The 25,922-nt window shown below is 42.6% G+C and overlaps 2 protein-coding genes across 5 annotated transcripts in view; one reads left to right on the top strand and one right to left on the bottom strand.

Annotated features, from left to right (window-relative positions):
* The window catches only part of Tmem243 (transmembrane protein 243), a 46,481-nt gene extending 22,382 nt beyond the window's left edge, over window positions 1-24,099 (top strand). For both annotated transcript variants that reach the window (XM_087206768.1, XM_087206770.1), the window contains one exon: window positions 21,529-24,099. In XM_087206768.1, coding sequence (XP_087062894.1) covers window positions 21,529-21,602 — 74 coding nt within the window. In that variant the 3' untranslated portion in view covers window positions 21,603-24,099. The remainder of the gene's footprint in view (window positions 1-21,528) is intronic.
* Window positions 1-24,692, bottom strand: part of Dmtf1 (cyclin D binding myb like transcription factor 1) — a 33,243-nt gene extending 8,551 nt beyond the window's left edge. For 2 of the 3 annotated variants that reach the window (XM_004839789.4, XM_021254014.2), the window contains exons 1-10: window positions 24,582-24,692; window positions 22,882-23,004; window positions 15,856-15,950; window positions 12,690-12,804; window positions 11,349-11,425; window positions 7,004-7,161; window positions 5,662-5,694; window positions 4,704-4,813; window positions 2,460-2,688; window positions 1,266-1,417 (exon numbers count right to left, since the gene is read on the bottom strand). In XM_004839789.4, coding sequence (XP_004839846.1) covers window positions 1,266-1,417; window positions 2,460-2,688; window positions 4,704-4,813; window positions 5,662-5,694; window positions 7,004-7,161; window positions 11,349-11,425; window positions 12,690-12,804; window positions 15,856-15,950; window positions 22,882-23,004; window positions 24,582-24,690 — 1,201 coding nt within the window. In that variant the 5' untranslated portion in view covers window positions 24,691-24,692. Of the gene's footprint in view, window positions 1-1,265; window positions 1,418-2,459; window positions 2,689-4,703; window positions 4,814-5,661; window positions 5,695-7,003; window positions 7,162-11,348; window positions 11,426-12,689; window positions 12,805-15,855; window positions 15,951-22,881; window positions 23,005-24,496; window positions 24,516-24,581 lie in introns of those variants that run through there. The other variant, XM_021254013.2, reaches the window with a different exon arrangement.
* Between the last annotated feature and the right edge of the window lie 1,230 nt (window positions 24,693-25,922).

Genomic DNA, 25,922 nt, shown 5'->3' with positions numbered 1-25,922 from the left:
TTGATTGCTCTGGCTTGATTTGCGTACTGTATTGAACAGGATGGTGACAGTGGACAACCTTGTCTTGTTCTTGAATTTTAGAGGGAATGTTTTCGGCTCCTAGTTTGTCATAAGTGGCTTTTATCAGGTCCTTCTATTCCTGTTTCCTTCTGGGTTTTTAACACGAACAGATGTTGGATTTTGTCAAAAGCCTTTGTTGCATCTATTGATATGATCATGTGATTTTTGTGACTCATTATATCTACTGATTTGCATTTATTGAACCATCTTTGCATCCCTGGGATAAAACCTAATTGAATGAATCATCCTTTTGATGACTGGTTGCATTCTACTTGCCAATATATGACTGGGGATTTTTGCATCTTTGATCATTAAGGAGACTGGCCTGCAGTTTTCTTTTTCAGTTGGGTCTTTATCTGGTTTGGGGATCAGAGTGATGCTGGCTTTTAGGAATGAGTTTCAGTTTCATTAAAGAGTCTGAAGAGTATTAGTGTTATAACCTTCTTGAAGGTCTTGTAAGTTCAGCAGTGAATCCAGGACCATCTGGTCTTGGGCTTTTCTTAGTTCATAAGCTTTTTATTACTTCAATTTCATTCCTTGTTATTGGATTGTTCAGAATTTTTATGTCTTCTTGGTTCAGTTTTGGTAATTCCTATGTTTTCATCAAGTGAAAATTCCTTAGCATTTAATTTTCTTTGGAAAAATGAAAATGGGAGTTACACATTAAGGGGAATGAATCTAATACCCTAAATTAAACAGACTATTCAACTTAGTTTAGTGCCTCAATGCAAAACAGGCAATGGAATGAAAACTATGCTGTTTTACTTCAAGCAAACTCAATTCCAGATCTCTAAATTTACATAATAAATGAAATTAACAAGGCTTTTGTTCTGCAAAAGAAGTTTATCACATATTTTCTCTAACAAGCCCAGTTAAGATATTTAGAAGTATACAATTCATAAAAAACTTGATTTAAATTTTGAGAAATAAATCTCAGTAGAAAATTAAAACATAAAATATTTCCTCTTTGCAGTTTTATGTAGAAGAATAAGAATCTGTGAGGATGTGTCTGTTTTCAGCTTACAGGTTTGGGAATTAAAAATTATATTAATTCTTCTCTAAGGAAGAAAAGATAATATTCAGGAAATACGGCAGAAGTTTAAGTGGAAATTGGCTTTGACGTTTCTTGAGGCACAGAACCTGTTTAACTGCCAACGTGTAAGCATGGTAATCAAGGGAAGGACTTGAAGCAAGCAATACATTACCAGGGAATGAAACATCCTTATGGTTTGCAATCTGCCTTTTGACTGTCCACCATTTACTTCGAAGCCACTGTGGTGAACGGACGCTGCTCCATCCCTCAGCCAACAGATCCCAGTTTATGTCATTTTCATCATCTACATCAAGCTCTGCTACCCTACAGGTTACAAACAAGCGTGTGTTAGAGGGCACACTGTTTCTCCATGAGAGCCCTCCTCGGCCTGGATGACGGCAGCACTGGTGATAAAGGGCGCATGGCAGATAAACCCAACAGGCTGCTAAGGTCCAGTGGCACAGGGAAAGGTCCACAGACACAAATCTGTGTTCAGAGCCAGCAGCTCAGAAATCCAGTCAGCACAGCCTGCGGTTAAGGGTGTAACCAGTGGGCCCAACTGTGACTGGTCAGAACCAGAAGCAGCACTGGGAAGGGGGGGAGCAGGCCAGCGGCCGGGCTGGGGGAGGAAAGCTAAGAGCGTTTTTCCAGAGCGTTTCTTAAAGTGGCCTTTAGTTAGTTATGCTTTAGATCTGAGCTTGTCCATTTGCAAGACAAAAATGTTCAGCAATGCACTATTTACAAAGATGACCAATGGAATAAAAAAATTCTATTAAAAACAAAATTCAAAACAAAATGATAAAAAGATTAAGAAAGCCCCAAGCAAAAAACAACCAGCAACAAGTATAACCAACTTTGAGGTTTTAAGTCGTTCATTTCCTAGCTTTAATTTGATGGTTTTGGTTTGCAACAGGGACAATGGCAGGTCTCTTATTTCAGTGTTGTTAAGTGTCCTCTTGATGGTATCTTTTTCCTCATTTTGGCTGCCGAGTCTTAATGTTAAAACAACTAATTTTAAAGAATACTGGGATCCTCTTGACGCCCTTCCTGGATGTGGCCCAGTGAGGCAAGCTTGGCAAGGGGCTGAGGGTTGATGGGCTGAGAGACTGAACGGCCCTCTCCCTGGCGCGGCCCGGCGGTGAGGCGGGGCACACAGGACTTCAGTCTCCACGCCTCCAATCTGCTACCTTGCCCGGGCACTAAATCCACTAAAAAGGAACGAACACAAAACAAAAAAGATCCCAATAAGGAATTCCGAGGGTCTCCCACAGTGGCTCTCTATGGAAAGGGTGCTTTCAGACACAACACACCCAGAAAACGAAGAAGACCGCCAGGACCAGAGCAGCCCAGGGCGCTCGGCACATACCTGAGGATGAGATTGATCTCGTCTTCCTTGGTCCACTCTGTGCCCCCACTCTGCTTCCAGTTCAGGTAGTTGAGCCACTTGGAGCGGCACTGCTTCTCCGAGCGGGTACCCACCCGCTCTGCCACTGCGGCCCAGGACACGCCCTGTGTGACCGTGTCACCGGGCTCAGTGCTCGTCAGCTCGTGAACCACCTCTGCAAGTCTCTTTTCCTCTTCTTCCGTCCACTTCCCTGAAAGGAGAAAATCAGCCAGATGATGCTGCCTCCTCTTTCTATAGCGCTGACTCAGCCTGCAGGGCGCAGCAGAACTAGGAGTGTACTTCTGAGTGGCCCTGTGCTGGGGCCACCTTAGTATCTACTAAGCCAGCAGCATTTTACTGGCCTGGTAGAGGCCTCAGTACAAAAGAAACAGTGGATCCCAATGGAAAGGCTGCCTGGCTTTTTAAGGAAAGAAAGACCACACCAAATAGAACTACAAAGAGTGATACACTCTCAACTCACACCAAGAACTTAGGGTATACAATGTGGGAAGAGCTTCGCTGATGGCTTTGGGACACTGTGACTCCTACTGAGTCTCCCTGCCCTGCAGAAGTGAGTCGTTCAGCCTTTTACTTACAGGAAAGAAGGGGGAGTGTGACTGGGGCGATGCCTAAGGACTCCCACCTTTTAGTCAAAACTAGGTCAGAATATCTTCTCTTCCCACTATCCCAATTCCAAGTCACTGTGATCAAATACCACGTGATGTCAGCATTATATACATTTTTATTCCTCTTCCTCCTTTTAAACCTACTAGTAAATAATATCAACTATTCCTCTTGGTCTTTTTTAAAAAAAATTGTGCCCAAGCAGAAAAATTTGTTTAAAAACTCCTCCTGGTTTTAATTTAGTTATAATAGCTAAAAGCCCAAAAACGTCAAAAAGGCCATGCTCCTGCATTTACTGAATGTTTGTTATACGCTGGTCCAGTTCTGCATACGGTGGGCAGATTCAAGGTCAATCTTTGCTCTCCTCTCAAGCCTGCTATGAAAGGAGAAACCCCAAGGTGGCATTTCTTTGGTGGCACCAGAAGAAAACTCGTGACACACCATGGCACAGCACTCCAAGGAAAGCGGCTGCAATCAGAGAATGGGACAGGGCCTCCACATTGTGCTGCCAAGAGCTCTGCACTCAGAGCACTGCACACGCAGCTCTGGGGACCTTGGCCTAAACGTACAGGTGCCAGCCCTGCTTCGTTTACTAAGCCACCACACCAGAGTGCCAGAGCTGGGGACACTGATGTCCTCAGGCCTTATGGAGACAGTGATGCTGGAGGGGGTAAGGAGGAAACAGTCTCAGCTTCACTTCGGTGGGTTAAGGATGAAAAATATGTACCCAAGAACAGCAGCTGCACTTGAGAATGAACACAGGCTGTGTGAACTCTTTGTAGAACGCCAGGGTTGAAGGGAACTGTGACAGCATCTATTCTAAACTCTCTATGTAACAGAGGAAAGTGAGGCTCAGCAAGTTTAAGTGCCAGTGCAGAATCTAAAAGAAATACTGCGGCTGGTCCCTAGGCTGGGCTATTATATCACCAGTGCGTTAAGTATTAAGATGCATCTGCAGCCTGGCCTGGAGACTGAAACACAGTGAGTCCCCTACTCACGAACATTCACTCGGGTTGCAGTTTCACACGTGTACTGTGTAAGACTCAGTGTTGGCTTACAAACAATTCTCCCAGAATGGAACCTGTTCCCAAGTTGAGGACTTACCGTAGCAACAATCATGTATTTTCTGAGATAGAAAAACATACTTGAAGTCTGAGATAAGCGAAAACATACAGACCTCTGAAACATAGCTTCTTCTTAATTTGGACTTGCCCACAACTCAAGTTTTCCATAGACATGAGCTGATAAAGTGCCATTAATCTAAGTTCAGTGAGACGAGCCTAAATTAAAATTATTTCCTGTTTGTATAACTCAAAATTATTTTCCCAACTAAGACAGCTGTGATTGCTGCAAAACCAAAACATGCTCCAGCAAGGCCTCTGACAGCGGAGAGAGACTGTGTTTGTGAACAGTGTCCTCTCACACAGAGCCCCCAGGCCTCAGCGGGACCCGCCGGTAAGCTGCGAGAGGCGGCATGGAAGACACAGCCTAAACCCTGGACCGCGGCACAGACGGTTCTGTTCCCCAGGACAGGAGGGAGGCAGCCTGAGGGAGGAGAGCTCCGCCGCCGCTCCGCTCAGGGCCCGCGGCCACGCCCGGTACCTGTGTTGCAAGTGTCCTTCATCAGCCGGCACCGGTCTTTGACGGAAGACGCGCTCCTCCCGAGGGCTGCCCCTATTGTTGCCCAGTCGTTGCCGTGCCTTGCCCGGAGCCTAGAACAAGAGTCTGCCAATCAGCATTGGGTGCACCTGTTCTCTCCCTCTCAATTTCACCATCTATTCTTCATTCTTCTTCTTCCCACTGGACTGCTTTGGAAGTTGTGGGCAGCAATACTTTGAGAGCCAAAGTTTGAAAGTGTGGCCTTTTATTGGGGTCCACAGTTGTCTGTGGGTGAAAAAAAAACAGGCAGCAATTGCCCTTTTCCTGGGTCAGAGAAGAAATAAGTAACTTGGATCTGTGCTCGAAAAGACCAAATTTTCCTCGGGTTACTGACACATGTCCCGGGCGAGCCCCACGCTTCCTTCCCTTTGGGCAGACTCCTGACAGGCCTTCCTCAGACCCTGGGAAAGTCCCCAGCGCCCTGCGTCAGCAGGAGGACCCACTCTCTCCATCCTTCCGCACAATCCACACCACGGAGCAAACCCTTTAGGACCCCACCTCAGTGCAGCAAAACCGTGCTTCCTAACACGAGCAGCACAGGAGGCAGTCGGCCTGGCAGGGAGGGAAACACCTGCCACGCCGCCACTTTAAGTCAGGCCTCAGGCAGCCGACTCTGGTCTGCTCATGGTGTGTAAATGCCCCAGGTCCAGTCGTCGGGCCACCAAAATCGGTACCTAATCCCTCTGGCACCGCTATTATTCAGTGGCTGACAGCAGAAGCCAACATTTGTGTGTTACGGACACAGCTACTGTGTGCGGGTCTAGATCTGACGATCAAGCTTATTGGCAAGGCTAAGTTATTCCCGTCCACCAAGAATCTCTTCTCAAGTTAAAACGTTTAAAAACATAAGACATAAAGCAAAAAACAGTAAGAAAGAATGAAACCAAAATGTAAAACTTACTCCTTCAGCTTCTCAATTTCTTCAGGTGTATATCTAGAAATTCAGAGAAATTTTTAAAAAATCAGTTAAAATAAGCAATGGGAGATGCCATAATAAAAATCAGGATTTCATTTAGGGAGCTAAAAGCTAAGTCAGCATAAGGTAACCCATTTTAAGTGAATTACTAAAAGTTAAACAGCAACTACTTTTAGTTATAGTAAAATTAAGCACCGTACAATCTCCTCTAGGAAATCTTAACATTTAAAACATGTATTTGTTCCTGTGCTGTCTCTTTACTTCAAGGTTAGGTTTTTAACTGTAATTATTCCAAGACTTAGGTCTTTTGTAAAATACAGCTAAAAAGAAAAATCTATTGAAAATTCTTTAAGGCACTGAAAAAATTAAAATTCTCTTCATGTCCTGTAGCCGGGCATATACATCTGATATACTCTTGCTCTTTCAATACAGCCAATGAAATGTTTTCTAAAAATGTCAGTTAACAATTAGGAAAGGCCGTTTAGTTTTTTTGAGAGAGAGGGACTTGCTATTTTAATTCAGACTCGAACTTGCAATCCTCCTCCCTCAGTCTTCTGTGTGGGATTGCAGGTCTGTACCACCACATCCAGCCTACTGCTCACTTTTTAAGCACTTGCACAATATGGAAAGTTTATTAAAAGTTAACAAGTCATTCCTGTTCTACTTTTAAAATATCTCTCTTTTGCTACTGTGGTAAGACATAGTTAATTCACTTCAGCTTTGAAATGCACTCTCATCAGCAGGCTGCTGAAAGCTAGAGGGAAAGAAGTAGTATCTAATAAGCCATACTGCTGCCATGTGAAATTCTCAGGGAGACAAAGTATGTCAGTCCCACCAACTGATCATTACGCTGACGCTTAATGATGCCTTGGCAAAGTCTAAACTTTGTTTCCAGAAATGTATTCTCCACTCTGGTTTCGTAAAAAAAGGTCCAGGTATTTAGCTCAGCAGTTTCCCCGGTACCGAAAAAAAAAAATCACTGGCCTAGTAATGTATCTTTAAACCACTACCGAAGAATTTAGAGTTCTTTTAACACTTCCTGTATCTTTAATCACTACTGTGATTTTTTATGTTTACTTTGGAGCAGACTTTGGCATATTAAGTGTGCCAAGTCTTCTATTTAGGTGATTCAGACTAATTTCTAAAAGAGGCCTCATTATAACAAGGTTTCAGCGTATTCAACATAGACCCGGAGGGTAAATATAACAACAGTAACTCAAGAGCTGTCTCCAGTTAGGTCTTCATTGTAACTGTACTTAAAAACATGATAGTTTGGTAAATATTTCCCCTAATAGATCCAAACACACAGCATTACAAGTTTTCATACTTTCCCACATGGTTCCTGTCATCATACATGCGAAGTACTCTTCTATAAACTGCAAACAAAGGCCGGTTCAAACCCCACGCTATGGTCCTGTAGAAATCTTTCCTTTCGTCTTTTGACATCTCAAAGATGATTTCTGTTGCATCTTTTATTCCACGTGCCTAAATGGGTTATATTTCTTTGATTTAGGGATTTCTGATAAAATGCATCTGTTTTATCAATTACATTCAGCAAAAAAATATATTGTTAATAAAATCAAGTGTAAACTTTAAAATAATATAGTGACATTTGAAGGCCCCCCAAACAAATCATATTAAATTCAGTTTCTGTCATTTCCTTTTAAAACCATGAAAAAACTAAAGAAAGAAAATCATAAGAGCAAAATTAATTGAATTGGTAAAGTACTGTGAAAGGGTAAGTGAATCAAGAAATTGGTTCTTTCAAAAGATACATTAAGATTAAAATTCCAATGATAAACTTCTGACAAAGTATTTTAAAAAGAAAAACATTAGGAATAAAAAATGGGGCCTAAATAGAGACACTACAGTAATTAGAGAATAAAAGAACATTATGAACAATTTTATGATAATATATTGAGACAAATAAAATGAATCAATTCCCAGAAAAAGTCAACCCACCAAAGCTGAGTGTAAAGATAGAAAATCAAACAGCCGCAGACCAAAAAGCAAGTTTAACCAATCATTAAGTAATCTTCCCACAGTGAGAACACCAGGCCTCGTGACATCAGACTCACTTCTACCAAATGGCCAGAGACACAGGGCTCTGATCGGAAACTACTTTCAGGTAGAGAGAAACCGGGGCACCTCGTTGGTCACTTTAGCAGCTCCACAAGCTCAGCAGCAAAGCCAGAGCAAGACAGGCCCAGAAAAGAATTTCCAGGCTATGTGCACTGCATTCATGAACACAGGTCCCCAGCTTCTAATGTTTTATAGCACATCAAACACAGCAATACACAAGTTATACCTCAGTGCAAAAACTGACTTTATCCCGGGAATAAAAGTTTGTGTCAAATTCAGAAAATTAATGAATTAATCACATCAAAAAAAAGTGTAAAATCTGAATAAATGTGGAAAAAGCATCCATAAAATTCAATATTCATATATGAGAAAACAGCCAATTAGAATATGCTAATCTGATAAATGACATATAAAAATAAAGACTGGAAAAGAATCATTTGTAGATAATGTAATATATGTAGAAACCTGATAATCTATAAAAAATTGATTTAAAAAGGCATTTTAGCAAGGTTGCAAGATAAAAAAATCAACACAGCATATCGGCATTTACATTTCTATAAAAAACTTATAAAATAGTTTTACAAGTTCTCATTTAAACAGCAACAAAATTAAAAGCACCATGATTAAATTTTAGGCATATTATGAAGGTGTTTTTTGGAAAATATAAAACTGATCGAATATTAAAGAGAAATTGACTAAAATGGAGAGTTACACCATATTCTTCAACAGGAAGAGAAAAAAAATACAGTAAAGGTGTTAATTCCTCCAAATTGATACTCAGATTCAATGTAATCCCAATAAAAACTATGTAAGAATTTTTAGGACAACAGCCATAGTCCACTGAGAAAAAGTCTGACCCCCACCGCAAGGCCGGGATGTGGTCACCCATGTAGAAAAGACAAGACAGCAGGGCTCTAACATTTATAAGCGAAAAAATCAGCATGAAAGGCTGGAAAGTTACAAAACGTGAAAAATTATAAACCGTTTATAAGCTAACACATGAGAATATCTTCATGCCTTTCTCATGGGAGATTTCTTAAACAAGGACACAAAATAACAAAGTAAAAGATGATAAGCTTGATATCAAAACTGGGAAATCAGTAAATTGGGAGCAAGATGTCTAATGATAATAGCCCATAAACTTAGTATACAATATACATTAAGTACGTTTAATGAAAGAGAAAGAGGAATTGCAAAAAAGAAACACAAATGGCCAAGTAAGCATATAAAAATGTTATTATAAATGTGCCAATCCCCTAAAACAAATGTAATTATGTGTACTGCAAACATGTACCAATAAAAATGTTACCAGAGAAATATAAATTAAAACTATAACGAAATATCATTAATGAAACACTTGTGAAAACAGCAAAAAACTAGAAAGACCATGTAAGTAACCACTAACTCCAGAATCAGTAACATGTATTTGCATAATGATAAAAAGCTGAACAAATCAACAAATATCAAAATCAAAACATTGAGCAAAAGAAGCAACTTAACACAATGCTCTAAGAATGAACTTGGGTATTTCAGATACATAAATTTCAAAACCAGGTGAAAGTAAAATTACATTGGTATGCATTTTAGATATTTTTGAATGTGTGAAACTTCATAGTAAAAAGTTTCTTAACTTTTAGAATCTTTTCTTAAATTCTCGTTCATGTGGCTTCAAGGCATGGTGCTGAAGGATGACCACAGAGATGAGAAACTTCTGCTCACCACTACTTTTTGTTTGTGCAGTTATTTTCACTTATTCTTTAAATACAGAATATGATATTTAATTAGAATTGTCCACAGTTTAAAAATACCGCTTTCAGAAAAGCACAACAAACTAAAAGTGCCCAAACCGAAACCTAGTGACCTTTCCCAAGGACAGCGCATCACCTGGATGGATGTGGTCGTGTCCCCCCCGCCCGCCTCGGTCTCCTAGGGTGAAAGCTCTGGAGCCGTTCTGCGTGCTCAGTGTCCCCACAGCGGTCGCTGCTTCCCGGGAGCTGTGTGCTCAGGGGCCTCTCCAGTGGACTGTGATCCTGCCGCTGTAGTTCATTCTCGTCCGTACCCCTCTCCTGGTCTCGACCTTAGTCACACACCTCCCACTGATCACTAACTAAGTCAGGGGTCCCTGGAGATCACGTAAGCTCCCAGACAAGAGACCATCTTCTCAATTACCCAAACCTAGTATTGCTGCTTTCTACCATCATACCTAAAACTACAGCATTTTCCAGTTTTAACTAGGGTTTGTGATGGGTGGACAGCTGTTAGTATATTTCTGGAATACTTTCAGTGTTCACTGTTTTTGTTTCTCTTTAAACAATAAGTCTGGTGGAAGAACCCTCATTGATTAGTAAATAGAAAGTTTACAAAGCGTAGCTTGGGAAGGCTACAGCTGTACACAAAGCCTCCTCTAGGAACGCCACCCTTACACACATATCAAACACTAAGGGGCGGCCACACAAACACCACATACCCTTCCCAAGCGAGCCCACACTCCACCTGCAGACGTCGCCGTGCCGCGCCAGTCCAGAGGCACACGGGCAGGCAGCAGTCTCCGCAGAAGACCTCCCCTCCAGCCCCACCTAAGGCCCCAGCTTTTCTTCACATCTCAAGCTCCTGCTCCTGTGGGTCCAGTCCTCACTCTGGCCTGGCCGCCAGAGGCCTTCCTCCTAGAGGCTGTGTATCTGGAGTCACCCTAAAGGAGTCAGTTCAGTGTGGGGCACTGTGCTCTCTGGTTCTTTGCTACTCTGCTCTCACACACACTGTGCCCTCCAGTCAGTCCTCTCTGTGGTCCAAGTTGGGTCCACAAGACTCAGCTCAAATCTTGCTCTTCTCAAAATCCCCCTAACTGTTCCAAGCCCAAGAATACTCTTCCTTCTGACTTCGCAGTGCAACTTACAGGCCAAAAGCTTTGTGTCCATCCTCACCTGTCTTCAGTTTTCCCAAACGGACTGTGAGCTTTGCAAAAGCAAGCATCACATGTTAAGGAAATTCTTGTCTGTACTGCCTCAAAATACTGTGTTCAAAGCATGTTTCACAAGAGACCTAAGCTAGCAAGAAAGCAGCCTGAAAACCATTCTACAAAAGGACCCATGGGACATAAACTCCAGAACATGCATACCTTAGTCTCTCTTTATTTCTGGTCTTTCTGAGACAGGGTCTCGCCGTGCAGCTCAGGCTGGGCTCAGCTCACTATGAGGCCCAGGTGGCCTCAGACTCACAATGCCCTGCCTCAGCCTCCCGAGCACTGGGATTACAGGTGTGTGCCGCCATGCCTGGCTTATGTAATGTAAATCAAACTCATCTATACAGGGCTCATATAGTAAAATTAGACAATATGAACATTCGATAGGGTTCGTATAATATAAATCAAACTAATTTATAGCTTGCTTGAAAAGACAACAAAGCAAAAGATACTGAGAGGCAGCTATACTATAACTACATCATACTTTAGAATTATTAAACCAAAACATATTAGTAGATCATTGTTACAAAAATCAGTGAGAAGCTCTGAATAAGTACATATAAAGCTGCTTGGGTATTTTGCAACTGGCAGTAAACAAATTAAGTGAAAAATAAAAATATATCACAGGTACCTTTAGATAGCGTTCAATATTGTTCATCAAAATATCAATTTCTTCCTTGGACCACATCCCCTGCTTCCATTTATGTCCTTTAAAAGAAAACAAGTATTACAAAAAATGTTACTCCTCAAGGGGCCAGGGATTTAGCTCAGTGGTTCTGCCGCCTGCCTTGCAAGCGCAAGGACCCGAGTTCAATCCCCGGTACCCCCCCAAAAAAACAACTGTTACTCCTCAAGAAGAATAAATACTACAGACTTGTTTTGTGATTATCAGTTGTAATAAAATGTAGCTAATTTAACTTTGCATCCACCTGAAATATGAAAAATCCCCAGGTAATGGTGGTTCCTCAACCTCTGGTGTTTAAGGAGAACTATTACCACCTTCTTTTATCCTTTCAGAAATACAATAAAACCGCTAACAAGAGACTTATAAGTACACGAAAAGCTAATTACGCTAAAAACAGTTTGAAAAATTTGTCCAGTGAAAAATAATAAGTTCTGGCTGGGAATGGTGGCACATGGCTATAATCCCAGCTACTTGGGAGGCTGAGGCAGGACTGCAAATTCAAGGTCAGCTGGGAAACTCGGTGAAACCGTCTCAAAATAAATTTTAAAAAAGGAAGTTTTATACGTAAAGGAGCATGTATAGAAGATTCTCGGGCAAGATAAATGCAAGACCCTGGGCCCTGAGTGAATAATGCACCCAGATGTTTATGGGGACCATCAGCATGGCCATCACTGCATCCCTGCTTGCAGGCGGCCTGCCGACCCTGCTCACTCTTTGCAGTGCAGCAGCACTGCTTCGCCAGCAGTTACCTGAAGCTTCCAAGCTGCTTTTCAGACTCAATTAGCAGATCTCTGAAAAGGTCTGAGTTCTCGCTCTCTTAGGCCATAACCGCACCGTTAAAAGCCATCCATCCCTCTGCCTCTGTTCAACTTCCTTCCCTGCCCTTCTTTCTGGGGTACTGAGGACTGAACCCAAGGCTTCTGCACTGACTCACATCTCCCACGCTTTACTCTTCTGAGACAGGGTCTCCTGAGTTGCCCAAGCTGGGCTTGATTTTTACATCCTCCTGCCTCAGCATGTCAGAGTGTTGAATCACAGGTGTGTGCCACCACACCTGGTTATTTGTTCCAAATTTTAATAAACAAAATCTACTCCGTATCAGAAAGAAAACAATAATAACAAATGTTAGTTTCTGGGCTTAGTTCAAAGTCGTGCGGGGCACAGTGGAGACAGAGAAATGCAATGACTGACCTAAAGCACAGGGATGAAGGCTCAGCTCAGAACTTTTCTGGGCCCTTTTTACCTCTATTTTCCTAGCTGTGCACTATATTTCATGGTGCTCCTTACCTTTGTTAGTTAAGGAATCCTTATCTTCTTTCGTTGTAAACCATGCTTGGCTAACTGCGCAAACCTCCTCATTACCCAAGGGAGAGATTTCATCTAGTTGCTCATTCTGTAAAATCTTAAAAAGTATAAAAAACTTAACATTCCACCTGATCCAGCTTTGTTTATAATGCTAGGCACAATAAAACTAACCTAGTAGTATGGAATTTACTTTTTTAGGTACAGTAAAAATACATTCAACTTACAGAAGACAAACATTCTTTGCTTTTATTATGGCAGCATAAAGACAATACTGTTGGCATTAACATAATATGACCCTTATTAAACAAGTAACTGTACTAGTGGTTTCCATTTTTTTATAATGTCGGCCAACCCCGAATCAAGTATTGAAATCAATACAGGATATCCCCAAATCACTTATGGATCTTTGTAAAATGAACTTATACATACAGCTGTGATCAGTTCCAAATAGGAAATGAGAATACTAGGGCTGGGTATTACAACTGGTTAATGTTCTCACAGGTAGTTCGCTACCTAAATACAGTTACCTGCGATTTCTCCCTGAGTTTAAAGGATTCGCAGGCTGTACGACGCTATTACAGAAGCCCTGCCTGCTTCCTTCCTATCGATAGCTTTGTTTTAACCCATTCCTAGAGCTGCTTCGCAGCCTTATTAGCGCTCCCTTCCTCTCACACAACGCTGGTACTCATGCTCACTATTCCTACTGCAGCATCAGCCATCTTTTGCACAATTGTTACTGGATTGCATGCATTTTCGACTGGACATACCTAGTCTAACAAGTTCTGCAGGACAAAGCTGCTCTTGGTAGCAGAGCTGGCCTTGTCTAATAAGAGCAGTAGTTCAAATGAGGCAGCTTTGACAATGCTGCCACCGTGACAGATGCAGCCTAACCCAGGCAGACCAGGGTGGAGAAGAGCTTCAGGCCCACTCCATTCCATCACGTGAGTGTCTGCCTGAATGCGGCGCCCGGCTGTGTTACTGGCTGGAGGCGAGGCCCGAGAGACTGGACTGTGTGCTGGCCAAGCAGAAACAGCAATTCTAATCGGGAGAAGTGGACTCCATCTCACTTGGGACAGGCTAAGCTGGCAGTGAACAACTTACGCACAGGAGAAGAAACATTCTCTACTGTTGCTGTTATATTTTTTACATCTGGTGATAATACACTGTATTTATGGAAGTGTTTTTAAGTTCAACTAGAAATCACTGGAACAAGTCTAAAAAGTTTTATACTCCTATATGCCTGTATTTGTTTTATAGTTTTATATTTTTCTTTTGTTTTTAAAGATTCAAGCTTTTATAAAGAATTGAGACAGACTAGATGATGTCTTAAGGCTCCCTGAATTCTGTCAATGACAATTGTTTTAAAGATGTGACATAGGAGTTACATTTGTAAAGGGTAAACTGGAGAACTATCAGGAGACCATGATATAATACACAAGTTTAAATTGTAATGTAGAAACTACTAGAGGCTACCTTAAATGAACTGGATGGATAAAAGAATCAAATCACCATTTTCCAAAGTGTCTCTAGATACACAGTAGAGCCCATTCCATGAACCTTAGGAATAAGCCCATCAAACTGATTAACCATTGTCTTTGGGTACTTAATATATTTGGCCTCAATTTCCTGACAAAGAGTCACAATTTCTACTCATCTCATAGTACACAGGTATCAGGTAATTCAGATATCGGACAGGCAGTATATTCAACACTGTCAATAACAAATGAGTTTATTGGATGGAAAAGGAGACTTAGGTATGTTTAAGATACCTATTACACATAGTATAGATACTACATTGACAGTATTCTGCCCAGCTTTTCACTATTTTATATATAAATCTTAAACTTAGGCCTTAATATATTACTGCCGAAATACATGAAAGTTAATTGCAGGAGTTTATGTCTATAATATGACAGGGCTTAGAAATCTAAAAACAAATATTCAACCCACTCAAGACCTCTTAAAATTACAAAGCACAGAATATACTGAGACGTTTTATAACTCCTCATTATTTTCCAAGCTAGTCTCATGATTGGAATGAGTTATAATGCATTAACTACTAAATTATGTCAAAAGGGTTCACTCACTTTACAACAAAAACACAGTAAGTAGACTTTTTTGAATTTTTTAAACTATGCTGATGTTCAATACACAACCTAACATGAATCTTATTAAATAAACATTAGACACTATTCAAAGTTCTTTATCACTAAAATGGTAACGCTAAGCCAAGAAGCTAACATGAAGTCATAACTTACTCTTTGGCATCAGGTAAAACCAAAGACAAAACCTTACAACTCAGGACAACACTGCCACTACCCAGGCTTATAACAAGCTATGGTGACTCACATGTGAGACTCAGTTCTCTTGAAACTGATTTTGGAACTCTTCTGAGGTTCATTATTATAAAGGTTCTCAGTGCACACATCTGAGATGTCCTCAGTCCTTATATGCTCCCTACCAGCTGGAAATGATTTTACTTCTTTTTTTTTTTTTTGGTACCAGGATCAAACCCAGAACCTTGCGCTTGCAGGGCAGGTGGCAGCACCACTGAGCTAAATCCCTGGGCTCGATTTTACTTCTTAAATAGTCACTGTGATGCTTAAAAAAAAATTCTGTAACAGCCCTACTTCAAAAATATCTTACTAAATATTTCATGACATGATGAGATGGAGTGAAAAGATAAGCTACTAAAAAGGAGAGGCTCAATCAGCCAGAGATAAACTTGTAAGTAATACAGATCTAAGCTTCAGACTACCTAAGAGGACAAAGAACTGATGACTTTTGGCGGAAGTAACACAGCAAGGGCTCAGACGAGAAAACTAAACAAGTTGGCAAGGAAACAGTAAGGCTGGATCACCAGCTACCTTCTCGTCCTACAAACACCAAAGGGAGAGTACTACTATGGCTGCTGTTAAAGCACAACCTGTGGTTCCAACAGACACGGACCACTCCACAGGAATGCGTATGACAAGTCCATCTTTGTTTACACCTGAGATTGCTGTGCAGAGACTGGAAGTCCAGACGCAGTGGTGTGTCTCACCTCCATCTCATGGCTGCTATTCTGTCAAGGTACGTTCTCATCATTTCATTCCCTAATGGTGCATGAAGGTCCCCTTCTGGAGGCTGGTGAGTAGGTGTACTATACCTGGATCTGTGTCACAGTCCCCTCAGAAATCTCATCATCTGCCACTTCTGCAGTTGCAGTCATGGTCACCTCAAAGCTCTGATCATTTTCTGAAACTTAAAGAAAAGAATAATTCATGTGTAGAACAGAATTAAATAGGATTTAATTACTCTTAAAACACCCATGGAAGAAAAGGTGGCCATCTATTGACGCTCTTTGTCGATACACCCCCACATGTACATATTCATTTGCTTAATACTGGGCATTTGATTTATACTAGGTTTCACTCTGGGAGCTGGGACACAACAGCGAGCAAAATAAACAAAGACTGTTTCCTGGAGCTTTGACTCTACTGCAGGAAGACGCAGATGAACAAAACACCATGGCTGCTGCGGTGGAGAGTGACTGCAAGGGGAGAGAGAAAACAAAGCAGAAGCGTCAGGGTGGGGCTGTGTTTACAAGTGCAGACCCGGGCTAGGAAATGACCGAGGCCTGACCTAAGCAGGAGGAAAGCCAGTCACGCCAGGACTTTAAGGGGTGAGTCCCAGGGAGCCCAGCGAATTCTGAGACAGGTGTGCCTGAGGGAGGGGCTTGTGAGTGACACATCCGGCCAACGCTGCTGAAGAAACCACAGGAGCAGAGGCCACGTGGGTCTGGGAGGCCGAGGCACAGACTCTGGCTTTAACAGTCAGACAGGAAAGCCTTGGGAGGCTCTGCATGGAGAAGGAAGAGGACCACCTTAGCAGGAGCACCCTGGCTGCTCTGGAGAAAATGGGTCAGGGCAGAAGCACGGACATGAAGTCAGTTGAGCTAATACAGTCATCCAGGTAAGAGGTCAGGGCGGGACTGGGGCGTAGGGCTATGTAGTTCACATGTAGATCTACAGTATTCTGATGGCAGGAGAGCCAGTGCCATCTGTGGACAAACTACATGTGAGAGAAACTGAAGAGGCAAGGATGACATTAAACTATTTTTTTAGCCAAACAACTGAAGAAATGACCTGCCACTAACGAGTGAGGAAGACTGTAGGATAAACAAACATAAGGATTCCGGAAATTTCAGGAACTCAGTTTCAAACACATTACTTTAGGTAGGCATGGTGGTGCACGCCTGTAATCCCAATGTTCTGGGAAGCAGAGGCAGGAGAATTGTAAGACTAAGCTGGACTGGGCAACTTATCAACTCTGTCTCAAACTTAAAAATAAAAGACTAGGGCTGTGGATTAGTGCAAAAGTCCTGAGTTCCATCTCCAGTACCACAAAACAACACACACACACACACACACACACACACACTTTGAGACATCTACCAAACATCCAGTACTTCGGAGAACTCTGCAGGTGGCTCCACTGTAGAAACAGATAGCACAATGGACTTCTAAGAGAAGTGTGGCTGAAATAAATCTGGGTGTCATCCCTAAAGAGAATATTTAAACTATGAATTGAAATCACCCAGGAAGTAAAAACCAAAGAAGGAGTCTAAGAACTGAGTTCTGGGGTGCCCACATTTAGGGGTTTGGGTAATGTGAATAAGCCAGCATCAGACTGTGGAATGGACACAAATGTAAAAAGAAAACCAGAGAAATGTTCCCTAAAAGCCAGGTGACAAATGTTTAGGGAGGAGGAAGTGGTAAATACTGCCAAAAGATGCAGACAGATCAAGTAAGACAAAGACCAAAAACAAATCACCAAAAAAAAAAAATCAATCACAGGATTTAAACACAAGGTCATCTCCAGAAACCTGGGAAGTTGGGGTGAAGGGGTAAATCCTTCTCCCTAGGGTATATTTTAAAGAGAAATGGAGGCAAATATAGGCAATTCTTTCAAGTCCTCTGCTTTAAAGTCAGAGAGAGAAAACAGGAAGCAAGTGGGCTAAGGGTCTTTTTAAAGAAAAACACGTTTGTATACTGATGGGAAGGAACCAGGTAGAGAATGAAAAGTTAACGATTCAGTAGAGAAAAGAATTACTGAACAACATCCCCAGCAGGCAAAGAGGTGGACTCTGGTAAACAGAAGGGTAGGCCTTGGCTAGGATACAGGAACCCAAGTGCAGACAGGGGTGGGAATGAGCATACACATAACCCATACACAGATCATCTTCTTGTCGCTCCACTTGCCTCAGTGAAATCAAAAGGCTGTCAGCTGAAAGAGAGAAACATGGAGGGGGTGGGTGCGAGAAGTTTCACAGTGTTGACGACCGGCGTCAGAGTGGGAGAAGACACACTACAAAAGTGTGGTTGACTGCGGGCAGCACGGTGAGCTCACTGCAGGCTAACTAACTCATCAACAATAAGACCGGCCAGGTCAGCCTGCCTGTCCTGCTCCTCTACAATTCCTGTACAATGGCTGTACCCATACAGACATGGACAGGTAAAGACAGATTCAGCCTGGGTTATAGTTTCCCCAAAGAACAGGGCAAGGGAGAGAAAAGGATTTAAAAATAAAAGCAAGACAGTGACTTTAAGGATTAATCATGAAATTGCAACTGAGCGAGGAGAAGGAAAAGATGCAAGTACAGGAGGAGCAATAAAAACTGGTAAAACCAGCTGGGCGTGGTAGCACACACCTGTCATCCCCAGCACTCCAGAGGTCCGAGACAAGAGGACCCCAAGTGTGAGCCCACTCTGGGCAACTCAGCAACCTAGTGAAACCCTATCTCAAAACGAGCGCAGGAGGCTGAGGAAGCAACTTAGTGCAAAGGCCAAGTTCAATCACAGTCCTGGGGAGAGCAAGAGAGGAGGACAGGTAAGATCAATGGGCCGCACTGTGGAAAGGAACGTAGGCATTAAGAGTGTACTACACAGGAAGGAAGTGAGCTAGAGAGAAAGCAGCACTGGAAAGCATCAGTCTGAAAAACCACAAAAGGGCTCCAGTACCGTACAGTAATAGCAGGATGGCAAAGAGAGTGAAAAACGGACAAAGGGAATGGCTGAGGTACTGCACGAATCATCTAAATGAACACAATAATTACATCAGGAAAAGAAAGTGCAGAAAATGCAATGCCTAATGACTACAATAAAGAAGTGGTTAAGTGAGAAACATAATGAACATGCGAAGTGAGTTTGGGTGCGACAGGCTTTTAAGGCCCAGAGACAGATCATCTTCTGAAGCATGTAGTAGAGACCTGCATGTTGAAAATAAATCTGAATATACATCTTCAGCAATCATTTCACCTCCATGAAGTCCAGCAATGCTTTGCTCAGTGCCAGATGCTGACAGATGCAGACCCTCAAGAACCCCCCTCCCACAGGGACACGTAATAACTGTACATGTTCACCTGGTGCAGTGTGACCATCTGGCGTATGCACCCAACATCAAACCCAACCAGTGCTTGTCTCCTCCAACTCCTGTCCTCCCACTTCACATGTGTAAGCGCTAGGAACCTGTTACTCACCCGTGAGACTGCGTCTCAGCCTCTTCAACTTCCCTGCTCTGCCCCTTCCCACCCCCAGCAGCCAGCATCCCACCCGCTGCCTCCACGAACCCCACCCCGTTAGCCTTCACACACGGGCAGAAACGCAGCACCTGCTTTCTGCGCCTGGCTGACTTCAACCAAGACAACATTCTCCAGTTCCATCCAAGATTCTGCAAATGACAGGGCTTTGTTCTTTTCTACGGCCGAGTAAAATCCCACATATATACATACGCACTTTCTTGGTGCAGGCATCCACTGGCAGACTAGACTGACTCCAAAAGGGGACCACTGAGATCGGTACTGCAACACACGCCAAGTGCGGGCATGGCCCCAATTCACTGATCTCGTATCTCAGGAGCATGTCTAGCACAGGCTCAGTTTGAGCACACAGCAGCTCTACCCCGCCTTGAGGAGCCTCCAGCCTCCTTAGTGGCTGTACTAATTTACCTCCCCATCAACAGGGTACAGGAGGAGCTTCCCCTTCTCGCACCCTTGCCAGCATTTGCCGTTTGTCTTTTTGATTACAGCTATTATAGATGAACTGATACCTTAATCTTGTTATTCATTAATGGGCTGATTTTCTGTGCCTTCATGGTTAATCTTGGAGAACGTATGTATCCACACACGTATCTATTTTTTCTTGGTTTTCCAATTTATTGGTGTATGATTGTTCATAGTAATAGTTTTCACTAATGATCTTTTATATTTCTTTGGTACGGTATCAGTTATAACATCTTTTTCATCTCTGAATGTGTCTGAATCTTCTCACTGTTTTCCCTGGTTAATCTACCTAAAAGTTTGTCAATTTTCTTTCAAAAAAACCAACTCTTTTGATCGTTTACATTGTCTTTTTAATTTGTTCTTATCTCTGCTGGTATGTCTTTCCTTCTAATTTTCGTTTGTATCTCTGCTGAATTTCTCATTCAGATCATAAATTATTTTCCTACTTCTGTCTGTCTGACTTATTCTGTCTGGCTGAGAGTCCTTTAAAGTATTATTATGGCTTCTTTTCTAGGTGGCATATCAGTTTCCCTCTTTGGAGTCAGTGCTAGAGAGTGCTTGCGTTCCTTGGGAGGCATCCTGTGACCTTACTTTTTCCTGTTTCCTTGTCCCTATGTTCATATTTTAAATCTGGAGGATCAGTCGCTTCTGCCAATTCTACAGACACTCCTGGAGATGTGTCCCAGGGTGCTGGCTAGGAACCACTTCAGGTGTGGTTCCAGGCAGGTGCAGCAGTGTGGAGCCTGTGCAGCTTCTCTAGCAGAGTCCACAGGTGGCCCCACAGCCTCGGTCCCGGGCTTAAGTGACTGCTTCCTCTGGGTGTAGCTCAGCTGAGGCAGCCTGCCAGTGGCTTGACATGGCCACCTGTCTGTCACCTCCTGTAGGTGTGTGGGGCAGGGCCACTCAGCAGGTCCAGGAATTCTGGTAGTGGGAGCAGGGTGCCGGGTAGTGTCGGAGGCCAGGGAACAACCAGGCTGCCCCGGCAGGCACAAGGACAGTCCACCTGTCACTGTCGGGAGGGCACACAGGGACTGCAGGGGCCTGTGGGACGGAGCTCAGGGACAGGCTGCCCAAATGTTTGCAGGTGCTTGCACAGGTGTGTGGCCCCACTGTCTCTCGAGGTCAGGGAGGTGTGGGGCCACTGAGCTCCTTCCCAGGCCTATTCCTGCAGCTGACAGGGTGGTAAGCAAACTTCATGCTTTTGTGTAGTTTTTGTTTAAATACAGAAACTTTCCTAAGTTGATTTTTTCAATATACTTATTTAAACATGTAAATCGCTTGAACCCACTTTTTAAAAAATTCAGTCTTATTGCTAAGTATTAGACTCTGGACTGTGTTCCATATGTGATCAAACAGCTCATGTGCCCCTGTGTAAACATTTCTACGTTATCACAGGTAAATGACGGGGGTGTGGAGGAGTCTGCTTAATATCACGAAAGTCTGAATGTGTGACCGTGAACAAGGCGCTCTTCTTTAACCAAATGAATTAACCAGGCATAATTCATGCCAGAATAATCACTCAAAAATTCTACTTTGGAAAATATTCGTCTAGAAACATGTGCACAGCTATATCAATCAAGTCCTTAAAATCACAACACAATGGTAGTCACATTAGGACAGAACTAAAAATACACCTAAATCATTAGGAAGAGTTCATTTAATTAGAAATATGTTGTGCTAAAAAAGACAAACAAAAAAGAAACGTGTTATACTTGCACCTGTCATACTTGGAAGCAGCATTAACATTATCACTTTTTCAACTCATCTGTTTTCCTCCAGATGAGGATGTCCACTACTGGATGCTATGGCGCACTGTGGCCCTCCACGCTGCACACTCGTCTGTTTGCCACTAGATGAAGATGTGCCCTGCTGGAGGCTACGTCCAGTCAGTGCTCAGACACAGCCTGGCTTTGCTCTACACCGAGAGTGCCAGCAGCAGTCCCACGTCCACTCACAGCCACGGCCTGCGGCATCCACCCTGCCTCTGCAGAGCTACCACTCTTCAACAGGCTTCCACACTCTGCCACGCACATCAGAAGTGAAGCAATGTCACAACTGGTATGTTACACTTTTGCCAGTGTTATTCCAGTGAAATGTTTCATTCCCTTAGAATCTAGTCTATTCTAAATACCACTGGGATAGAAGCATGTTAAGATTGGGGGAGGGGGTCTGGAGATGTAGTTTAGTGATAAAAGAGTGTTTGCCTATCATGTGCAAAGCACTGGGTTTGATCCCCACCAATGCAAAAAATAAATAAAGTAAAGTTTCAGTGAGAATAAACAAATCAGGCATTTATCCCCGGTCCGTGTACCATATACTATATGGAAGGGGCAGTTGTAACGCTGGGTTAGGAGCATACCCTCTACAATCAGAATGCCTGGATATGACCTGTAAAAAGTCACTATCTCTCCACATCTCGCTTCCCTAATCTAAGGAACAGGAATGATAATAGTGCTAGTGCCTATTGTACAGCATGCTTTTTATTCAAGGTAAACATGGTTTTTGAGGGGGTGTGAAAAAAAGCTCTCTTTTTTTGTGGTCCTGGGGACTGAACCCAAACCCTTTATACATTGAGCTACTTCAGAGTTCCACTTTCTTAAAATTTTTATTTTCAGACAGGGTTTTACTAACTCCCTAAATTGCCTTCACTGGGTTCCAACTTGTAACCCTCTCACTTCAGCCTCCCAGAGGGCTGGGATCACAAGCATGCACTACTCTGCTTGGCTAAAATCTTAACTCTTTCCAAACAAAACAATGGTTAAAAACAGTACATTAAAAAAATATACAGGAGAGACTATAATTCACCCCCCTAAAAAAAAACAAGTCTAAAAAGATTCCTCATGAAGCCTGTAAAAGGTGGAGAATGTTTAGAAGGATAAAATTAGGCAGTTAGAAGCACTTAGGGCTGCGACAGGGAGCCTTTCAGAGCTTTCGATGGCACAGACAGCTCATTGCACATGCCACAGGCTCACCACCACCGGCCTGGCACATAGAATTAGTCAGAAAGAGGTCTTCTGGACGAAATGAAAAGTAAAGGATCCGAGTCTACCTAGAAATGCCAACTCAGACTCTTGCAAGCTAAAATATGATTTCAAAAGGGGAATTCTGGGCTCTTAACACACAGTGACTTACGTGGGAGTGCAACGACTGATATGCAAGGAGTAGAATCATCAATGCTCTGGTCATCCTCCGAGGACAGACACAGCCTCTTGTGCGGGGGGTCAGTACTGTCCTCTGAGTCTATCTCATCAGCTTCTAATGGAAGGAAAAAGCAATTAACCAAACAAAACTCTCAAAACTTCAAACCAATAAAGAAAAAACAAAAGTTCCAACTAGTAAGAACTGCGACAATTTTCTTCTACATGAGCTCATTCAGTCTGGGTGTGCAAAGGGACTTACAGGACATTACCTTCTCTATGCCCACTGTAAATTTGCCTCCCATTCTCACACACAGACAAGGGTTGGGTAGCTGATTTATTCACAAAAGGTACTGCAATACTGGGACTAGAACAATGAAGGCTACACCAGTCACAAGGAACCTAGAGTGCAATGGAGATGACTGAACCAACAATTTCGCAACAGTGCTGAAAGAGCTATGAAGATAAATGAAGAGGCTGCTGTGAGTGCACAGAAGAATTTGGACTGGAGGCACAAGAAGGTTTGCTGAAGGAAGTATCTTAATCGGAAGAGACAGGAAGCCAGAGAAATGATTACTCCTTCTGGCAGTAGGAGCAATATGCACAGAGGCACCAAAAACAAGGGGAACTTTAAAAAAACTCACGCTGTTGGGGACCATAACCAATTTTTGTCAGAAATCTGAAAGATGAATTAGAGGTGGGAGACTAGCTTAAAGGCTATTAGAGCTACTCAGGTAAGAAAAGACAATCTAAACTGAGAAAGGGGACTTAAAACAGGAAAGATGAATTTTAAAACACCATACCATCAACAAGTCTTCCTGGTAAAATAATTGCGGAAGACGACAGAACTTATTCCTAACTACATTTATGATTTCGGACACTTATTTAAAGGGGAAAAAAAAGCAAGGTAGCTTTAGGAAGTATGTGAAAGAACTGTTTCAAATATGGAAATTTTAAGGTCACCGCAGGAGCACGGTGGCACTTGCTTGTAATCCCAGCTGCAAGCTCAAGCCCAGCCTGGGAAACTCAGGGGCACTCTGTCTCAAAATAAAAAGGTGCTGAGGATGTAGCTCTGTGTGAAGGCCCTGGGCTCAATCTTCAGTATTGCCAAAAGAAAACAAAAAAACAAAAAAACAAACAAGAATAAACAACAACCAACCTCTCCCAAACTGAATGGTACACACACATATACAATGAAAGGAGACAAAAGAACTAGATTAGTAAAGATGAACTTAAAAGCAAAATAAATAAGGAAAGAGTAGGCAGAAAAGTAATAAACTCACAAATCTCAAAACTTTGGAATCTTAAACCACCCTAGATGATCATATAAAACCTTAAGACAGTTTTGTAAAATTTTTAAGTTTCCAACAACAAAGGTCTATCAGTACTGGCAGAAGTATTTCTACATTTTTCTAACATATTAAATGCACTGCTACCATCAAAAGGTACACAGAAGCATACAAGAGTCCATCAGCATCTGGAAACTCAAAAAGATCCTGTTTATAAAACAGCGACCAGGTTAATAAAGGCTGAAATTTATGGTACACTTAAAGATTGAAAAGTACTTTAAAAATATAATAAAAACCATGAATGAATTAAGATCAATGCACCACCCAAAGGGATCATCTCCTCTCCCCTTCGGCGGCACGGTCTGCCTGGATCACGGTGGGAAGCAGCCTGCGCTCTCTCTCCTACCATGCCGCGGGCAGTGGAGGATGAGGTTCCCGGCGGTGTCCTGCGTCAGCGTCACAGAGTTCACGGTCTCGACTGTCACTGTGTCAGAGTCCTCTTCCTCTGTGCTCATGCTCAAGTCTGTGCGGGAACAGGCTCCAGGTCAGAGATCGGAACCTACTTCCCGACAGGAGCCTGCCCCGCCGAGAGCCCACGTGGCCACCTGCCCGCCGCGTTCTTCCGAGAAACAGCAGCGAGGACTCGGGTTCAAACACTGAGTTCTATAACTTACAGGCATTATTTAGAACTTGATGTAATAACCTACAAAAACCTGACTTCTCTAGGAAAAAAACAAACAAACAAACAGCATTTACTTTTTAAAAAAAGTTTTTATGAGGCGCAGGGAAATAGCAAACTTGAGGCCCTGAGTTTGATTCCCGGTACCAAAAAAAAAGAAAAGTTTTTATAACCCTGAATGAAAGTGAATCTGTCTGAAGATGTTTATCAGCAGAACTCTCTACTTTTTGGTTGTTTTGTCATATATTCACATAGGTGTTTACTTCCTAATTGCTTAGCAACTGACTCATAAAAAACTTTCATCTTGATCTAAGAATTATTTTTCCTAAACACTTTTTACAGGCATTTAACCTCTATTATCTGAATAATAGAGGTCTATTTCTTTTGACATAGAGAACTCTTGTTTAAAGTGCCTTTACCTGATATTCTACACACATACAATACTTTTTTGTTCTCGTCCAGACATAATGAATGAACAGAATCTTAGAACAGCATCTCCTGGCTAATACATTGGGTTGCAATCAATGGTCTAGGGCAGTGACAGCCAACCTCTTAGGGCTTTCAATGGTAGGGAGAGCCTGCTTGGCACATGTGCCACAGGTTCGCCACTACTGGTCTAGCTGAAATCGTCACAACCTCTTTCAATGTTTAATGACATTCTTGTCTCAATACTCAGTTATGGTCTTGTCCACATATTTTTTACCAACTGAATGAGAAGACTTAAACTTTGGCCTGGGTTCACTTAATCACTCCATACTGACTTGACTCTTGTACCCAAGGTATCAATTCAAACATTAGTATTTACCTTTTCCACAAATCTATTTTCTTTGACAGAAACTTAAAATCGCGGTCTAGTCACACCTAACCTTGGCTGTCAAGTGTCAAAGACCCGGAGGGCAGCTCACCTAGACAACGATGGGACCAGCGGCAGCCCTTCCCTCAGAATCCAGCCGCTGTCCCTTGGCCAGCAGCATCACTTTCATGTTACCCAGATCATTTCTCCCTGTGCTCCTGTCTGCAGCACTCTGAAAAGAGACAGCATTCCACAGTAAGGCTCACTAAGAACAA

This window comes from Heterocephalus glaber, unplaced genomic scaffold, assembly GCF_053883595.1.
Source record: "Heterocephalus glaber isolate CG9 unplaced genomic scaffold, H.glaber_assembly_v1.0 deba00000678, whole genome shotgun sequence".
Classification (NCBI taxonomy): Eukaryota; Metazoa; Chordata; class Mammalia; order Rodentia; family Bathyergidae; genus Heterocephalus; species Heterocephalus glaber.
Note: the sequence above shows the minus strand (reverse complement) of the source record. Positions and strands in the feature narration are given on the sequence as shown.